Source organism: Sus scrofa, chromosome 5, assembly GCF_054392235.1.
Source record: "Sus scrofa isolate SSC_HxYL_T2T_F1_AM1 chromosome 5, Sscrofa_HxYL_maternal_Yorkshire_Landrace_v2.0, whole genome shotgun sequence".
Lineage (NCBI taxonomy): Eukaryota > Metazoa > Chordata > Mammalia > Artiodactyla > Suidae > Sus > Sus scrofa.
In genome coordinates, this window is record NC_139387.1 from 61,274,277 (window position 1) to 61,292,153 (window position 17,877).

The 17,877-nt window shown below is 37.8% G+C and overlaps 1 protein-coding gene across 14 annotated transcripts in view; it reads right to left on the reverse strand.

Moving 5' to 3' along the window:
- Nucleotides 1-7,702: 7,702 nt before the first annotated feature.
- Nucleotides 7,703-17,877, reverse strand: part of PIK3C2G (phosphatidylinositol-4-phosphate 3-kinase catalytic subunit type 2 gamma) — a 518,046-nt gene continuing 507,871 nt past the window's right edge. For all 14 annotated transcript variants that reach the window (XR_014803777.1, XR_014803780.1, XR_014803778.1 and 11 more), the window contains one exon: nucleotides 7,703-8,496. Coding sequence is in view for 9 of the 14 variants with exons in the window: in XM_084956629.1 (XP_084812755.1) it covers nucleotides 8,344-8,496 (153 nt within the window). In the remaining 5 variants the exon portion in view is untranslated. The remainder of the gene's footprint in view (nucleotides 8,497-17,877) is intronic.

Below are 17,877 nucleotides of genomic sequence, written 5' to 3' on the forward strand. Positions count from 1 at the left end.
TTGTTCAGTGGGTTAAGGATCTGGCGTTGCTGATCCTTAGGCTGGTGGCTACAACTCCGATTAGACCCCTAGCCTGGGAACCTCCACATGCTGTGGGAGCGGCCCTAGAAAAGGCAAACAACAACAACAACAAAAAAAAAACAAAAACAAAACAAAATATATAAACCCAAACAACTCAACAACAAAAAAACTAACCATCTAATTGAAAAATTGGCAGAAGACCTAAATAGACATTTCTCCAAAGATGTGTGGCTAGTCAACAGGCACATGAAAAAATGCTCAACAACACTAATTATTAGAAAAATGCAAATCAAAACTATCATCTCACACATGTCAGAATGGTCATTATTAACAAGTCAACAAATAACAAATGCTGGAGAGGGTGTGGAGAAAAGGGTACCCTCTTTAACTGTTGGTGGGAATGCAAATTGGTACAACTACTATGGAAAGCAGTATGGAGGTACCTCAGAAAACTAAATATAGAACTACCTATGATCTAGCAGTCCCACTCCTGGGCATATATCCAGACAATACACTGAAAAACATACATGCACTCATGCATTCATCATAGAACTATTCACAATAGCCAAGACATGGAAACAACCTAAGTGTCCATCTACAGATGAATGGATTTAAGATGTGGTACATATATACAAGGGAATACTACTCAGCCATGAAAAGGACAAAATAATGTCATTTGCAGTAACAAGAATGGAACTAGAGATTCTCATATTAAGTGAAGTAAGTCAGAAATAGACAAATACCGTATGATATCACTTATATGTGGAATCTAAAATATGACACAGATGGTCCTATCTACAAATAGAAACATACCACAGACATGGAAAAAAGGTTTGTGTTTTTACTCTGAGATGAGAAGTCTCTGCAGAGTTTTGATCAGAACAACAAGCTCAAGTTGCTATTTTGAGAATAGACTATAAAGGGACAAGGTAAACACAGAAACAAGGAGACTATTTAGGAGAAGGCAATTGTGGTGATTTGGGTGAATATCATAGGAGTACTATGGACCAGAGAGGAAGCAGATGGGGAGAGGTGAGTGGTTGATTTGGGAAGTTTTGAAGGCAGAGCCAACAGGAGTTTCTTATGAACTGAATTATATTCAGAGAAAGAGCAAGAAGCTGTGGATCAAGGATGATTTCAAATTTTTTGCTCTTTAGAACAGGTTGGGGAGAAAGATCAGAAGTCCCATTTTGGACATGCTCAGTTTGAGATCTTAGATATTAAAGGTGGGTATTGTGTAGGCAGTTGGATAGGGAACTCTAGAATAGGGGAGGGTTTCTGGGCTGGAGTTATTTTTTAATGATATTTATTTTGATATTTTATAATTTTACAAGCAAAACATGTACATTGCAGGTAACTAGAAATACATAAAAGTATGAAAATGAATAATCACCTCTAATCTCCAACCCACAGAGATAACCACTGTTAACACTTTTATGCATTTCCTTTTGGTGTCTACATTTTTTTAAAATTGACCTAGATCTCCATGTTAGCTCCAGGTGTACAACATAGTGATTCAATATTTCTGTGCATTACAGAATGATCACCATGATACGTCTTGTTACCATCTGTCACCATACAGAGATATTATAAAATTGACTATATTCTTCATGCTGTGAATTTCATACCTTTGACTCATTTACTTTGTAACTGGAAATTTATACCTCTTAATTTCCCTCACCTGTTTCACTCTTCCTAGCTCCCTCCCCTCTGGTAATTACCTATTTGTTCTCTGTCTTTATGAGTTCTGTCTTGTTCTTTTGTTCATTTTCTTTGTTTTTTAGATGCTACATATAAGTGAAATCATACGGTATTTAGCTTTCTTTGACTTATTTCACCTAATTTAATATCCCCCAGGTCCATCTACGTTGTTGCCAGTGGAAAAATTTCTTTATTTTTTAAGCTGAGTAATATTCCATTGTATGTATACATTGTACCTAGGTGCTCTGATGGCACCTAGGTTATTTCCATATCTTGGCTATTATAAATAATGCTGACATGAACAAAAGGGTGCATATATATTTTCTAAATAATGTTTTTGTTTTCTTTGGAAAAGTTCCAGGAAGTAGAATTGGTGGTTTTTATGTTAGTTCTATTTTTAATTTTCTGAGAAATCTCCATACTGTTTTCCATAGTGGCTGTACCAATTTCCAACCCCAGCAAAAGTCCACGAAGGTTCCTTTTTCTCCACATCCTTGTCCACACTTCTTGTCTTTTTGGTAGTAGCCATTCTGGCAGGTGTGAAGTGATACCTCATTGTGGTTTTGATTTGCATTTCCCTGATGATTAGTGGTGCTGAGCATCTTTTCATGTGTCTTTTGCCTATCCGTATGTCTTCTTGGGAAAAACATTTAGCCAGGTCTTATACCCATTTTTCAGACAAGATCGGGCACATTCAGGGTGGTATGGCCATAGACCTTATACCCGTTTTTCAAATGGGTTGTTTATTTTTTGATGTTGGATTGTATATATTCTTTGTATATTTTGGATTTTAACCACTAACCAGATATATCATTTGCAAATATCTTCTCCCTTTCATTAGATAGCCTTTTTGTTTTGTTGATAGTTTCCCTAATTGTGCAAAAGCTTTTTAGTTTGACATAGTCCCATTTGTTTACTCTTGCTTTTGTTCCCCTTGCCTCAGGAGATGGATTCAAAAAAAAAATAAGATCAATGCCAAAGAGCATATTGCCTGTTTTTTCTTCTAGGATTTTTATTGTTTTAGGTCTTACATTTAAGTCTTTAATTCATTTTGAGTTCATCTTTGTACATGGTGTAACACCAGTTTGATTCTTTTTCATCTTTCTGTCCAGTTTTCCCAACATCATTTATTGAAGAGACTGTCTTTTACCCATTGTATATTCTTGGCCTCTTCTTTATATATTAATTACCCATATAAGAGTGGGTTCATTCCAGGGCTCTCTATTCTGTTCTGTTAATCCAAGTGTCCAAGTATATATTTTTTTTTTTTTTTTTTTTTTTTTTTTTGCTGCACCTGTGGCATGTGGCTGGAAGTTCCCAGGCCAGGGACCAAACCTGAGTCATAGCTGCAGCAATACTAGATCCTTAACCCACTGTGTCACAAGGGAACTTCCCATGTGTCTTTTTTTGAGCCACTAGTACCGTACTATTTTGATTACTATAGCTTTCTAGAGTGTGATACCTCCAGCGTTGTTCTTTTGTCTCAAGTTTGTTTTGGCTACTCAAGGTCTTTTGTGTTTCCAAACAAATATTACAATTATTTGTTTTAATTCTGTGAAAAATTCCGTTGATATTTTCATAGAAATTGCATTGAATCTGTAGATTGCCTTGGATAATAACAGTTATTTTGACAATATTATATCTTCCAAGTTATGAGCACAGTATATTTTTCCATTTGTTTGTGTCATCTTCAATTTCTTTCATCTCATGTCATATAGTTTTCTGAGTATAGGTCTTTTACCTTCTTTGTTAGATTTATTTCTTGATATCTTTTTTTTTTTTTTTTTTTTTTTTTGTCTTTTCAGGGAGGGCCACATCCACTGCATATGGAGGTTCCCAGGCTAGGGGTCCAGTTGGAGCTGTAGCCACTGGCCTATGCCGCAGCCACCGCAACAAGGAATCCAAGCTGCATCTGCAACCTACACCACAGCTCATGGCAATGCAGGATCCTTAACCCACTGAGCAAGGCCAGGGATTGAAACCATGTCCTCATGGGTACCAGTCAGATTCATTTCTGCTGAAGCACGATGGAAACTCCTTGTTTTTTTTTTTTTTTTTTTTTTGTCTTTTTTGTCTTTTCTAGGGCTGCTCCCACGGCATATGGAGGTTCCCAGGCTAGGAGTCTAATCGGAGCTGTAGCCACCTGCCTATACCAGAGCCACGGCAACGTGGGATCCCAGCCGCGTTTGCAAACTACACCACAGCTCACGGCAATGCCGGATCCTTAACCCACTGAGCAAGGCCAAGGATCGAACCCGAAACCTCATCGTTCCTAGTCGGATTCGTTAACCACTGTGCCACGATGGGAACTCCCCCTTTTTTTTTTTTTTTTTTTTGATATACGTGTAGATGGTATTGCTTTCTTAATTTCTATTTCTGATAGTTCATTTTTAGTGCATAGAAATGCAACAGAGCTGAATATTAATTTTGTATCCTTCCACTTTAGAGAATTCATTGATGAATTCTAATGTTTTTTGATGGTATCTTTAGGATTTTCTATATGCAGTATCATCTTAATTGCAGTGACAGTTTTACTTCTTCCTTTCCAATTCAGATTCCTTTTATTTCTTTATCTTATATGGTTTCTGTGGCTAGGACTTCCAATACTATGTTGAAAAGTGGTGAGAATGTGCATCCTTGTCTTGTTCCTGATCTTAGAGAAAATGTTTTCAGCTTTTACTGTTGAGTATGTTAACTGTGGATTTGTCGTATGTGGTCTTTATTATGTTGAGGTATGTTTCCTCTGTAACCAGCTTGTTGAGAGTTTTTGTCATAAATAGATGTTGAATTGTGCCCAAAGCTTTTTCCACATCTTCTGAGATGATCATATGATTTTTATTCTTCGATTTGTTAATGTGGTCATATCTATCACATTGATTTCCTCTATTCTGTCTTTCAGTTCATTGATCCATTCCTCTGTAGCACGTACTCTATTGTTGATTCCGTCTAGTGTATTTTTTAATTTCAGTCATTGTATTCTTCAGTTCTGTTTTGTTATTTGCCTTTTCTAACTCTTTGCTGAAATTCTCCCTGTGTGTATCTTATTTCTCCTCCATGGTTTATGATCATTACCTTGAACTCTTGATTGGATTGCTTGCTTCTCTGCACTTCCCTTGGCTCTTCTTCTAGGGTCTTATCTTGTTCCTTCATTTCAAAAAGATTCCTCTGCCACCTTATTTTGTCCGCTTCTCTCTTTATCTCTATGTATTAGGTAGGTCAAATATATTTCCTGATCTTGGAGAAGTGGTCCCATGTAGCAGACACCCTGTTGTGTCCTCTTACCAGTACAGTCCCCTCTGTTCACCAGAACTGTGTGCTCTAGGGATGGCCCGGGGGGGGGGGGTCCACACAGGCCCTTCTGTTGTGGTGGGGCCAAGGACTGTGAAAATGCTGGCAAGTGTGGCTGGCCCCTAGCCTGGTTGGTTGCAGGCCTTATTAGTGTAGTGACTGCCAGCTACTGGTGGGTGGAACCAGGTCCCAGTGCTAATAATGCTAGAAGAAGGACTCCAAAATGGTTCTGGGTAGCACCAGTGTCCTTGCAGCAGAATAAACTTCTAAAGGATGCCACTAGCATCTGTGTCCCCAGGGTGACTTTTAGTTGTCTCCTCCCTCTCCAGGAGGCTCTCAGATATCAACTGGGTCTGACCTGGGTTCCTTTAAAATTACTGCTTCAGCCCAGGGCATGTGAGATTTTGTGTGAACCTTTTAAGAGCAGAGTCTGTTTCCTTCAGCCCTCCAAATTTCTTGACTACAACTTCTGCTGGCCTTAGACATTTGGGGGGCTCATCTTCCCAGTCCTTGGTCAGGGGAGCTCAATGTGGGGCTCTGACTCCTTGATCTTTTGGAGGAATCTCTGCAATTGTGATTACCCTCCCACTTGCGATCACCTGCCCATGGGTGTGCGTCTTGACTGTACTGTGTGTTAGATCCTCCTGTTCATCTCACTGTGATTCCTTCTTTATACCTCTAGCTGTAGATCTCTTCTGCTATCTTCCGGTTGTTCTCATTGATAGTTTCTCTGTAAATGGTTGTAATTTTGGTGTGCCTATGGGAGGAAGTGAGTTCCGAGTCTTCCTACTCCTCCCTCTTGGACACTCTTTGGGTTGGAGTTATAAAACAGGGAATAATCAGCATATGGATGATATTTAAAGCCATAAAAATAGATGAGATCACTAGGGAGTGAAGGTTAATGGAGAAGAGGACCAAGCTGTGAGCCCTGGAGGTTGTGGAGAAGAGGATGTTTCTGCACAGAAGACTGAGGAGGAATCAATGCTACAAAAGGAAGGCAAAGGAGGGTATTGTGTTCTGGCAGCCAAATGAAGAGTATTGAGAAAGGTAGATTTATTGATCAATGCCAGATTCTTAACCCACTGAGCAAGGCCAGGGATTGAACCTGTGTCCTCAGTTTCCTTTCTGCTATGCCAAATGGGAACTCCAGTAAGGACCTTTTTTAAAAGCAGTTTTGTTGAAGTGTTTGGGACGAACACCTCCTTGGAATACTCTGAGAGAAAATGAGAGGGGAGAAACTGGAGGCAGAAATTAGAGACAACCATTTTGACGACTTTTGCTGCAAAGAAATTGGATGAGTATTTGGAAAGGAGATAGAGGTGCTGAGAATTTTTTTTTAATTATTATTATTTTTTTTACTTTATGGATGCATCCACAGCATATGGAAGTTCCCAGGCCAGGAACTGAATCCTAGCCTCAACTGGGACCCATGCCACAGCTGTGGCAATGCCAAATCCTTTAACCCACTGTGCTGGGCTGAGGAAGCTAACCTGCACCTCTGCAGAGAGTGGAACTGCTGTAGTCGGATTCTTAACTTCCTGTGCCACAGCAGGAACTCCCAGAGAAATTTTTTTTATAATGGTTGTATCATCATATATCCATGTAACATCATGGTTGTATGCTGAATTATCCAGTAGAGAATAAAGAAATGATGCTTTTGAATAGAGGACTCTAGTAATGTTTGTGAGTAGGTCAGAGGGTCTGAGATCAAGTGTACAAGTTGAGTGACTTGTTTTAGGTATGAGCATGGGTAGTTTTTCTATGATAATAAGTAGGAAGGTGGAACACAGAATTTGCTGGCTGGCGGGGGGCAGGGGGTAGAATAGATGTGCTTGTGGAATATGTGGAGGTTTTTTTTTGACTGATTCCTGTTTCTAAGTAAAGTAGGAAACAAAGTCATCAGCTGAGAGGATTATGGTAGTAGGTGCTGGGGTTTCAGCAGAGAGAAGGATATGCAATCACCCTTCTCCCTTTTCTAATTGTCTATTAGAAAGGGAGAGTGAATGGACCTGAAACATACAGAATCATTGCCCAGTGGCATTAATGGCTTACTAGACTCACATGATCACGTGTTTTAAATGAGCCCATATCAGCCTATACCAGGCACTCAAATATTTTCAGTGAATAAACATACAGTCTTTCACATGATTACATGGTTTTGCAGATGACCATATACAAAGGGCTTAAGTTACTTTTTATTCACACAGAGGAAAACACTGACTAAAGCAAGAGCTTTAATGATTTAATTGGCAGGAATTAAAAAAAAACCTATTTAATTCCTTTAAAGTAGAAATATGTTGGGTTATTTACTCAGGTCATGATGAGTATGATAGTAGGTTTAGAACTAAGAAAACTTTTTGTGGTGCAGAGAGGTTTTGATTGGAGGGGAGGGTTTCAGAGTTGGAGATCTTTGAAGTAGGGGATAATAAAATTTAAAATGTGATAATGCTTCTGGTTGGGTGATGACGAATTGGTTGGTGTTGGAGAGGGTGAAAAACTACAAAATAGTTTCATCCAAAAATTGGATTTAAGAATTTCAGGTACTTACGTTTGGTTCTTCTGATAGAAAATAATTCAGCATTCTCCTGGAGCTTACTAATCCCTTCAATAAATTAGACTGTAAGTGGATATGAAGGTATATATTTAATTCAAATTTAAAAATTGTTGTTACAGATATACTGAAGTCATGAAGTAATTGGTGAGATTTATTTATTTGCTTGTCTTTTCTGGAAAATACATTAAAATATTTCCTTTAATTGTAGGCACACAATTAAAATGTGAATGCATGTTTGATTTAAAAGATATATTAAAATTAAATGTCCTTTTCTTATTTATTTATTTATTTATTTATTTATTTATTTGCCTTTTCTAGGGCTGCACACATGGCATATAGAGGTTCCCAGGCTAGGGGTCTAATCGGAGGTGTAGTCCCTGGCCTACACCCGAGCCATAGCAATGCGGGATCCGAGCCTCATCTGTGACCTACACTGCAGCTCACGGCAACGCCAGATCCTTAATCCACTGAGCAAGGCCAGGGTTTGAACCTCCAACCTCATGGTTCCTAGTCGGATTCATTAACCACTGAGCCACGATGGGAACTCCTGTCCTTATTTTACACATTGAATATTGCACAATCAATTGGAGAAAAGTTTCTAAGAAAATAATGAAACCCAGATAGAGAATAAATAACTATAAAAGACTGATCCTGATTTCTTTTTGTCCTTAGCACACCACACTATCTTTGATAACATAAATGCCCTGACCTTGTGATAGAGAGGCCCCAAAGTGAAAAAAATACAAGTAGTTAATAAATGCATATGTTCAGAGTCATGCTCAAATTATATTGTTTCCTAGTGGATACCATTTTTCTTCATTGAGCAGAACACTACAAAGTCGGATGTTGATTGCTCCTACAAACGTGGTTTTGCTCTTCACAATAAGCATTAAGACATGTCCTTGGAGCTCTGTGACTTCATCATATACTACCTGAAAAGGGAGAGAATGATGAGAAGATGAGTCAGATTTGCTTAAAGGCATCTTTTAAAATACATTTATCTTAACAAAAATATTTGCATGCTAATATCTTGTACCTTTGAACAGACAGGTTAATGTTAGAATCTTTCATTCCTGAATCTAATTATGAAGAACTAAAGGATCTGCTAACACAAAGGAGTTTAATGACAGAATATTTCTCTAAGAAGCTTAGAATTTACTCTGATTCCTTTAATGATTGTCTACCCCTAACTTAATAAGACTGTAAATCATTTTCTAGGAATAAGTTTCAAATGCCCATCACCTTTTAACTGTCCTTGAATTTACTGTGCAATATGGGACATTGAACACCATTTTTCTTTGTTGAAGGCTAATGGAAAAAGCAGACCAATCGCCATGATGTCCTTGTGTTAATTTAATGTAGTACAACAATGTTTTCTTCTACATGTGAAGAAGTCGCTCTATGGTTACTTTTAATTTATTTAAAATTATTTAATTTTTAGTTATGTAAATATATGCTCATTAAATAAAATATGGGGATGAGACAAAAAAAGAAAAAAGAAAGGAAAAAACTGTATTTCTACCATTAGGAGATAATTATAGTTAACATTTTGATGTGCTTTTTGTTTTCTCTATATAATCACTTTTTAAGAAAATGAGCTGTAATTATGGTAGGAGTACAGTTTTGTGTCTTGCTCTTTTTCACTTACTAGTCATGCAACTGTTTTTAAAAAAGAGAGCTGTTCAACTATGTATTATAATATCCAAGAAGTAAGTCAGACATTACCACTGGATGCCTGCAGTGGTAAAGAAACTTTAAGAGTGTAGTACTATCAAGAAATTAGCTATCCATCTTAAAAGGAGGGGAGAGCTGTGTATAAATCCAACATGGTTGCCAAGGAAACTCCTTATAGCACATTTAGAAAAGGAGTTTCATATGATGCTACAAATGTGCTTGCTTTTTATAGCTAAGCTACAAGCTAGAAAGAAGCGTTCTCTATATATGCAAAAAAGAGTCATGGGAAACAAATTGAGAAGAAAGCCCTTCCCAGTGTGTATAGCTTTGATTCTGCCCATGGCACCATATTTGCCTACCATTTATGAACCCATTAGGTTATCAATGAAATTCTGTTCAAGATTAATCTGTTAGCTGCTCTGAGCAATGTTGTACTTATCAAGTAAATACTAATTCACTCAATAGACATGAGATATGATATTATATGTTAATTTAGTCTACCCTGCTTCATGTGACAGCTTCTGGCTAACTACTTTTATAGAATTTTACTCCCATTTCAGATAGGAGATTACCTTTTAAGTTTCTTAGGATTGCTTATTCAACTCATTCCATTTAATGTATTGAGTTCCCTGGGATAGTAAAGGATTTTAAGGGTTGCCTTAGAAATTTCGAAAGTCTACCAATGTAATTCGTCTTCTTTAATTGCAATGGGTTGCTCAGTGTGGACTCTGTGAACCACTGTTATCTCCTAAATGCTTATCTTTCCAGGACTTCAGAGAAGTAAGCTCATTCTCCTTTTCTCTATAGTGGTTATTTTAAACTGACTAAAGGATCTTCCACTTTCCTCCCCATAACTCTTTCAGCAGATCAACTCATCTCTTATTTTACAGAGAAAATAGATGAAGGGGCCCTCAAAGCATTGCTGTGTGTTAAAAAAAAAGGAATAATTCTAAGCTAGGCTTTTGAAAAAAAATCTGGCTTAGGAACTCTGTGAATCATATAAATTAGCACTAAAGATAAAAATGTCTAGGGAACATATCAATGATTTATATTTACATGAATCTGTTATCAACTACAGATCCTCCTTGACATGCAGTGGAGTTACATCCTAAAAATCCTGTGGTAAACTGAAAATATTGTAAGCCAAAAATGCACTTAATATACCTAATCTATCAAACATCATAGCTTAGCCTAGCCTACCTTAAACATGCTGAGAACACTTCCATTAACCTAGAACTGGGCAAAATCATCCAACACAGGAGTTTCCATTGGGGCTTAGCTGGTTAAGAACCCAACTAGTCTCTGTGAGGATGTGGGTTTGATACCTGGCCTTGCTCTGTGAGTTAAGGATCAGGTGTTGCCACAAGCTGTGGCGTAGGTCACAGTTACAGCTTGGATCTCATGTCACTGTGGCTGTGGTGCAGGCCTGCAGCTGCAGCTCCTATTCGACCCTTAGCCTGGAAACTTCCATATGCCGCAGGTACAGCCCTAAAAAGAAAAAAAAAAGTCATCTAACACAAAGCCTCTTCAATAATAAAGTGTGAGTGTCTCATGTAATTTACTGAATGATATACTGAAAGTAGAAAACACAATGGTTGTATGGGTACAAAAGTTGTTGTAGGTGTATTGGTTGTTTACCCTTGTGATTTCATGGCTGGGAGCTGCCACTGCCCAGCATTAGGAGAGAGTATCATCCTGCAATATCAATAACTTGGGAAAAGATCAAAATTCAAAATACAGTTTCTACTGAACGTGTATTGCTTTGCAGCATTGTAAAGTAAAAAAATTGCAGGTCGAACCATCATAAGTTGGGGGCCATCTGAATGTATTTTCTCATTTGAATGTGGCGATAATAATATTTACCTTTTTAGCACTGTGATGGAGAATAAGATGAGATAATGACTATAAGCCTTACTACCAAGCCAGAAAACAGTAATGAATTATAAGTGGAAAAGATCCATCAAATATACGCAATAAAGAACAGTTGTTTCTTGGAAGTTTGCCTTAGTTGACTGGAGATAACAGCTGTGGACAAAATTGAGTCTCCCAGGTATTTAGCAAGCTGAAATTCTCTAATAAATCATTATGAATTTATTGCCTTCCTGGTTAAAATACAAACATTTGAACTCCAAGGTTTATATTTCTTATGGATTTTTCCCCTGTGTTTCATGCAAAAGTTATTTTCTTTCTTTTTTTTTCTTTTCTTTTTAGAGCTGGACCCATGGCAAATAGAAGTTCCCAGGCTAGGGGTCAAATCAGAGCTGCAGCTGTGGGCCTACACCACAGCCACAGCAACACAGGATCCGACCTGCATCTGCGACCTACACCCCACAGCTCACAGTAACGCCAGATCCTTAACCTACTGAGCAGCATCAGGGATCAAACCCGCATCCTCATTGATACTACACAGGGTGGTTACCACTGAGCCACAAGGGAACTCCTAAAAATTATTTTCTTGAAAGTGACTGTAGTTTTATAAATGAGTAATCATTGCACATCATAGATGATATATATTTATTTTAATAGCTTTACTGCATCCATGTTTTTTTAAAAAGCACTTTTTTCTTACCATGCAATTAGTGGGGAATGCTAGAGAAGTACACAGATGATAATATTCTTTGAGACTAAACAATTTAATATATATCTGCCTTGACATGAACAGAACCAAAAATGCACCACTCTTTTAATTTCACTTTATAATACTTTTTACCCATAGGCATGTGTCATCTTAATTGCCTTCTGACAAACACTGAATTTGTAGGTTTGAAATTGTCACATCAAGTAAAAAGAATTGTTTGGGGTAATTTAATATCTATTGAGTTATATACAAATACTCACTGTATGATATTTGATACTGGAGTCTAGTAAATAAATCTAAAGAATATTTTAATGACTGGCAGGGTATTCTAATAATTGCAAGGGGAAAGTGAACTGTGCTTAGGGCTGATGGGAAGAAGGGTGAGAAGGCAGGACAATGAAAGGGAGAGTTCAAAGTGAGTGAGACCAGAACTCTGTGGGTGGAGAGAAAGGGTGATAGCACAGAAGAGTGTAGTGGATCAGTTGGGGCTTTGGAGTCAGGCAGTTCTGGAATTGAAATCTAGTTATATAGCCCTGATCAAAATATTTACCTCAAGGCCTCAATGTCTTCATTTGCAAATAGAATTTTCATCATATTGTGAGTATCAAATGAGAGAAGAATACAGATAACAATCGCCATTGCTTACTGAGTGTACCATATCCCTCACTCTATGCTAGACAGTCATGCACATTCTGCATGATATTTTAAGGTATGAGAAACACACAGAGCATTCTTCTATCCTTTCTAATATCCCCTCTATACCTTATAGTAGGATAATATCTAAGAAAGGAATACAATATATGAAATACATTGACTGTAGCAATATAATTGTTTTAAAATAGAATCCATCTTTCTAATGAATAACTAAAAAACAATAGTTTTTAACCAGATGCCAAAAGCAGTAAAATTGAAAGAGCAATGGCATTGGAGTCAGTGCTCAGCTCTGCTTCTGAAAGCGTGTAGGGGCAGTTCTGTTAGCACTCCGACTGCCAGCCCCGCCCTCTTGAGCCCGGCCATGTCCACCACGGGGATCTGTATATGACAGGGGTTTTCAGGAAGGCTGCTGGCAAAGCCTGCTGGGAATCACTTTGGGAAGTGTCAAGTAGACAAGCTTGGCCCTGTACCTAAGCTTTAATATCTTAAGAGTGAATCCCAAAGAGACACTAGGTCATGTTCCTGACCCAGTTTCTCTCAGGTCTGGGTATCAGGGAGAAAGAGGGTTATGAATAAAAATTTAAAGAACTGTTTTCATGAAAAGCTTTGTAAGACATCAATGATGCAGTATATTTCCTAAGATATTTATATAAAAAAGGGGATAAGGTTGTTTTCTCCCACATCCCGGAATATTGCATGGCTTTGGCAGTTTGAGAAATCCCAGGTGTGTAGAGGGGCTGATGTAGCAATAATTAGGAAGCAAAGCAGGAGGAGAAGTTAAAAATTAGGTGGATGCCATGGGATAACATACTGGGCTCCCTAGAAAGGGCACATAAAGTTGTCCCTCAGTATCCCTGGGTTCTGCATTCAGGTGTCAATCAAACATGAATCAAAAATATTCAGGGAAAAAAATTCCAGAAAGTTCTAAAAAGCAAAAGTTGAATTTGCTGCACACCAGCAACTACTTACATAGCATTTATATTACATCAAGTATTACATGTAATCTAGAGATGATTTAAAATATATGAGAGGATGTGGATACATTATATGCACATACTATGTCATTTTATATGAAGGACTTGGGCATCTGTGAATTTTGGTATCCAGGGAACCAGCTCCCCTGTAGACATGAAGGGATGAGGGATGACTGTATAAGGTGCTTCTGAGAATGCACGGAAATAACTGAGGGGTTTCTCATAGAGATGGGGCCTCGATAACAGCTGAGGTGGCAAGAAAATAAAACCAGAGTTAAAACTGGTGCACTTTTTTGGGGGGCATTTCTTCTAAAGATTCTTGTTGTATTGATACAGACAGAGCATAATGGGAGAAAAATAAAAATACTGTAGTCTTTTTTTTTTTTTCTTACCTTTTTTTTCCTTACCACTTTCTAAATTCAACCAGCTTCCCTGCTAAATTTGATGATACAATGATCATTACTATTAAAGTAGTCACGTATCCACACATAAATTTACATTTCTATTCATCTGGGTTATGTTTAAATTGGAATTTGCTATGCAGAGACCGTGGGCTATGTATTCTTACTTTTGCAACAATTTAAAATGTGTTCAATGTATAAAAAGTATGTCCAAGCTACAAGTAAGGGCTGATGGTGAAAGTACTACAATGATTTCCAGTCAATGGGCCATGAATGTGTGAGGATTCAGAAGTATTTGCAAGGCATCAGAAAATTTATGAACATAGAAAGCATTATAAAATAATCTCCATGCATATGCATTTACCACTTTTTTATGGTACATATAGCTTAAAAAAATAAAATGCAAATTTTATTTAAACATCTGTATTTTCCTTTTTTTTTTTTTTTTTTTTTTTTTTTTTTTAGAGCTGCACCCATGTTATATAGCAGTTCCCAGACCTAGAGGCTGAATTGAAGCTGCAGCTGCTGGCCTAAGCTGCATCTGCAACCTACGTACACTGCACCTTGCGGCCATGCTGGATCCTTAACCCACTAACCTATGTCAGGGATCGAACCAGCATCCTTATGGATACTAGTCAGGTTCTTAACCTGCTAAGCCACAATGCAGACTCCTAAATTCCTGAATCGTTAGTGGCTTTTTGTCATTATATGTTTCCTTAGATTACAAATGCTGAAGTACAACATAGAGTCTGAGAAACTTCTTGATATTGACATATGGGGTCTTATACCCAGAAGGTAAAGAAACTAGTTCTATATAGTTGAGAGGTGTATATCTCTAGATGTTGACATCATGACAAATAATAAAATGTCAAAATATCTTTCCTCACTAAATTATATGTAAGCGTGAATATATATTAAGTATTTGATAGTTTACATTTTAAACACATATACACAAAGTGTTCCTTACAAAGCTACCCCAAATATTTAATTTCACAAGTCTTTTAAGAAGTAGCTAAGTTTCGGAGATACTAACAAAGGTAAGACATTTTCCTTGTCCTCAAGAAGTTTTCAGTGTACCAGAAGCAAAGACCGTGTAGGACTAAGTAAGAGGTGGTAAGTGTAGTGTAAGAGTCTGTATTTGAGGTGAGCCTCAAAGTTGGCAGAGAAGGGCAGGAGAGGGTTACATGAGCTCCATTGCAGAGGTCCTAGGGACTATTCAGGGAATGACAAACTGTGTGACTTGAGAATGTGACTAAGTATGGAGCAGAGGAAGGGCATGAGCAAACTTTTACTCTGTGAAAGACCCTGAGAGAGGATGAAAAGACAAGCTACAGACTGAGAGAAAATATATGCAAACCTCACATCTGACAAAGGAATATTATCCATAGTATATAAATAATCTCAAAAGTTAGTAATAAAAATGAGTAAAACTGCAAACTATCTAATTAGAAAATGAACAAAGGTATAAAGAGACATTTCAGCAAAGAGGATAGGCAGATGGGGTAAATAAGCACATGAAAAGAAATTCTGCATCATTAGTTACTAGATAAGTGTGAATTAAAAGCACAATGAGTGGAGTTCCCTTTGTGGCTCAGAGGTTAACAAACCCAACTAGGATCCATGAGGATGTGGGTTCAAACCCTGGCCTCTCTCAGTGGGTTAAACCCATCTGCCATTGCTTTGAGCTGTGGTGTAGGTCATAGACACAGCTCACACCCCGCATTGCTGAGGCTGTGGTGTAGGCTGGCAGCTGTAGCTCCAATTCAACCCCTAGCCTGGGAACCTCCATATGCTGCGGGTGCAGCCCTAAAAAGCAAAAACAAACAAAAGGCACAATGAGCTTTCACACTATACCTTTCAATAACACCAGATGCTGGCAAAGATGCAGAGAAACTGGCACAAACATTGCTGGTGGGAGCGTAGAAAAAGTGATGGTTTCTTGAAAAACTATATACAGCCTTACCATACCAGTAATTACATTTTAAGCATTTGTCTCAGGGAAATGACAACTTATGTGTTTACACAAAACCCTGTACATCAATGTTCACAGCAGCTTTGCTTGCAATAGCTCCAAGCTAGAAATAACCCAGATGTCCTTTAATGGGTGAACAGTTAAAGAAACTGTCATACCACCATGTCATGACTGCTATTCAGCAGTGAAAACTGACAAACATGCAGCTACTTGAATGGATCACTAGGGAATTTTGGTCAGTGAAAAAAAGCCCAATCTTAAAATGTTACAAACTGTATGATTAGATTTATATTACATTTGAAATGACAAAATTATAGAGATAGAGAATAGATTAACAGATGTCAGGGGTTGGTGTGGCATTAGAGGGAGGAGAGTGTGGCTATGATAGCGTAGCAACCAGGAATCCTTGTACCTTAAATGTTCTGTACCTTAAGTGCGGTGGTGGTCACAAAAGCCACACATGTAAAACTCATGAAATCTGAATAAGATCAGTGGACTGTATCACTGTCAATTTACTAGTTGTGATATTGTCAATAGCCAAGCAAGATGTTACCATTATTGAAAAGAAATGGAAGGGTATTTGAATTATCTACATATTATTTCTTCTAACTGCTTGTGAATCTACAATTATCTGAAAACAACAAAATTTTTCTTAAGGTATATAAGGATGATACTGTTCTGAGAGATAACTCAGGAAAGCTACTGAGTCAAATTTTAAGGACTATGAATGCCATGCTTGGGATTGTAGACATTATCCAGTAGGCAGTAGGGAACATTTGAAAAAAGTTAAATAGAATAATAATATGAGTATTTTTTGACACCTTAAATAGAATTCTGAATGACTTAATTGAAAAACCCAAGATAGGAGGCAGATAGGAGACTTCTACAGTAGCCAAAATTACAAGGATCTCAAACAAAGAATTAGTGCTGAGACAGAGGAGATGTTTAAGAGGTAGGTGACTGGACAAGTGGAACTTAAAAACTTGGGGATTAACTGGACATGTGAGTGAGGGAGAAGGTGATGTCATTAGAAAGTATCTTCTGAGATGGCAAACAGAGGAGGAAAGTCTGGTTTAAAAGTCCGTAGGAGACATCCTATAGCGGCTCTTTAATAATCGAGCAGAAGTACAGGTTTAAAGCTTAGGAGAGAAGCTAGGGTTTGAGGAATAAATTCAGATGCAACTTACCAACAGGTGATAAATGAAAATTTGTAGACACATAAGATAATTTTGACTGTATATATCAAAAGGAGATGAAGGTAGATCATGGAATTCCAGCAAAAAACAGTAGTTTCAGAGGAAGAATATCAATGAAGGAAAATGAGAGAGTGGTTAAGAGACAATAGAAAGGAATTAAGAAAAGGTAGAACTCTTTTGATGACTTTAACTTTGTAGTATAGTCAGAAGTCAGGGAGTCTGATTCCTCCAGTTCCATTTTTCTTTTTCAATATTGCTTTGGCAATTTGGGGTCTTTCATGTTTCCATACAAACTTTAAAGTATTTTGTTCTAGTTCTGTGAAGACTGTCATTGGTAATTTGATAGGGGGGAATAAATGGGGAGTTTGGGGTTGGTGGATGCAAACTATTACATTTAGAATGGATAAACAATGAGGTCCTACTGTATGGCATAGGGAATTATATCCAATCTCTTGGGACAGAATATGATGGAAGATAATATGAGAAAAAGAATGTATTTATGTGTTATGTCTGGGTTGCTGTGCTCTACAGCAGAAATTGACACAACACTGTAAATCAACTATAATAAAAATTAAATTTAAAAAAGAAGATTATCAGAGTTACACATAGATCATGGCAGAACTTCAAAAAAAAAGGTAGAATGGAGTTCCCGTCATGGCGCAGTGGTTAACGAATCTGACTAGGAACCATGAGGTTGCGGGTTCGGTCCCTGCCCTTGTTCAGTGGGTTAACCATCCAGCATTGCCATGAGCTGTGGTGTAGGTTGCAGACGCGGCTCGGATCCCACCTTGCTGTGGCTCTGGCGTAGGCCTGTGGCTACAGCTCCGATTCGACCCCTAGCCTGGGAACCTCCAAAAGCCGGCG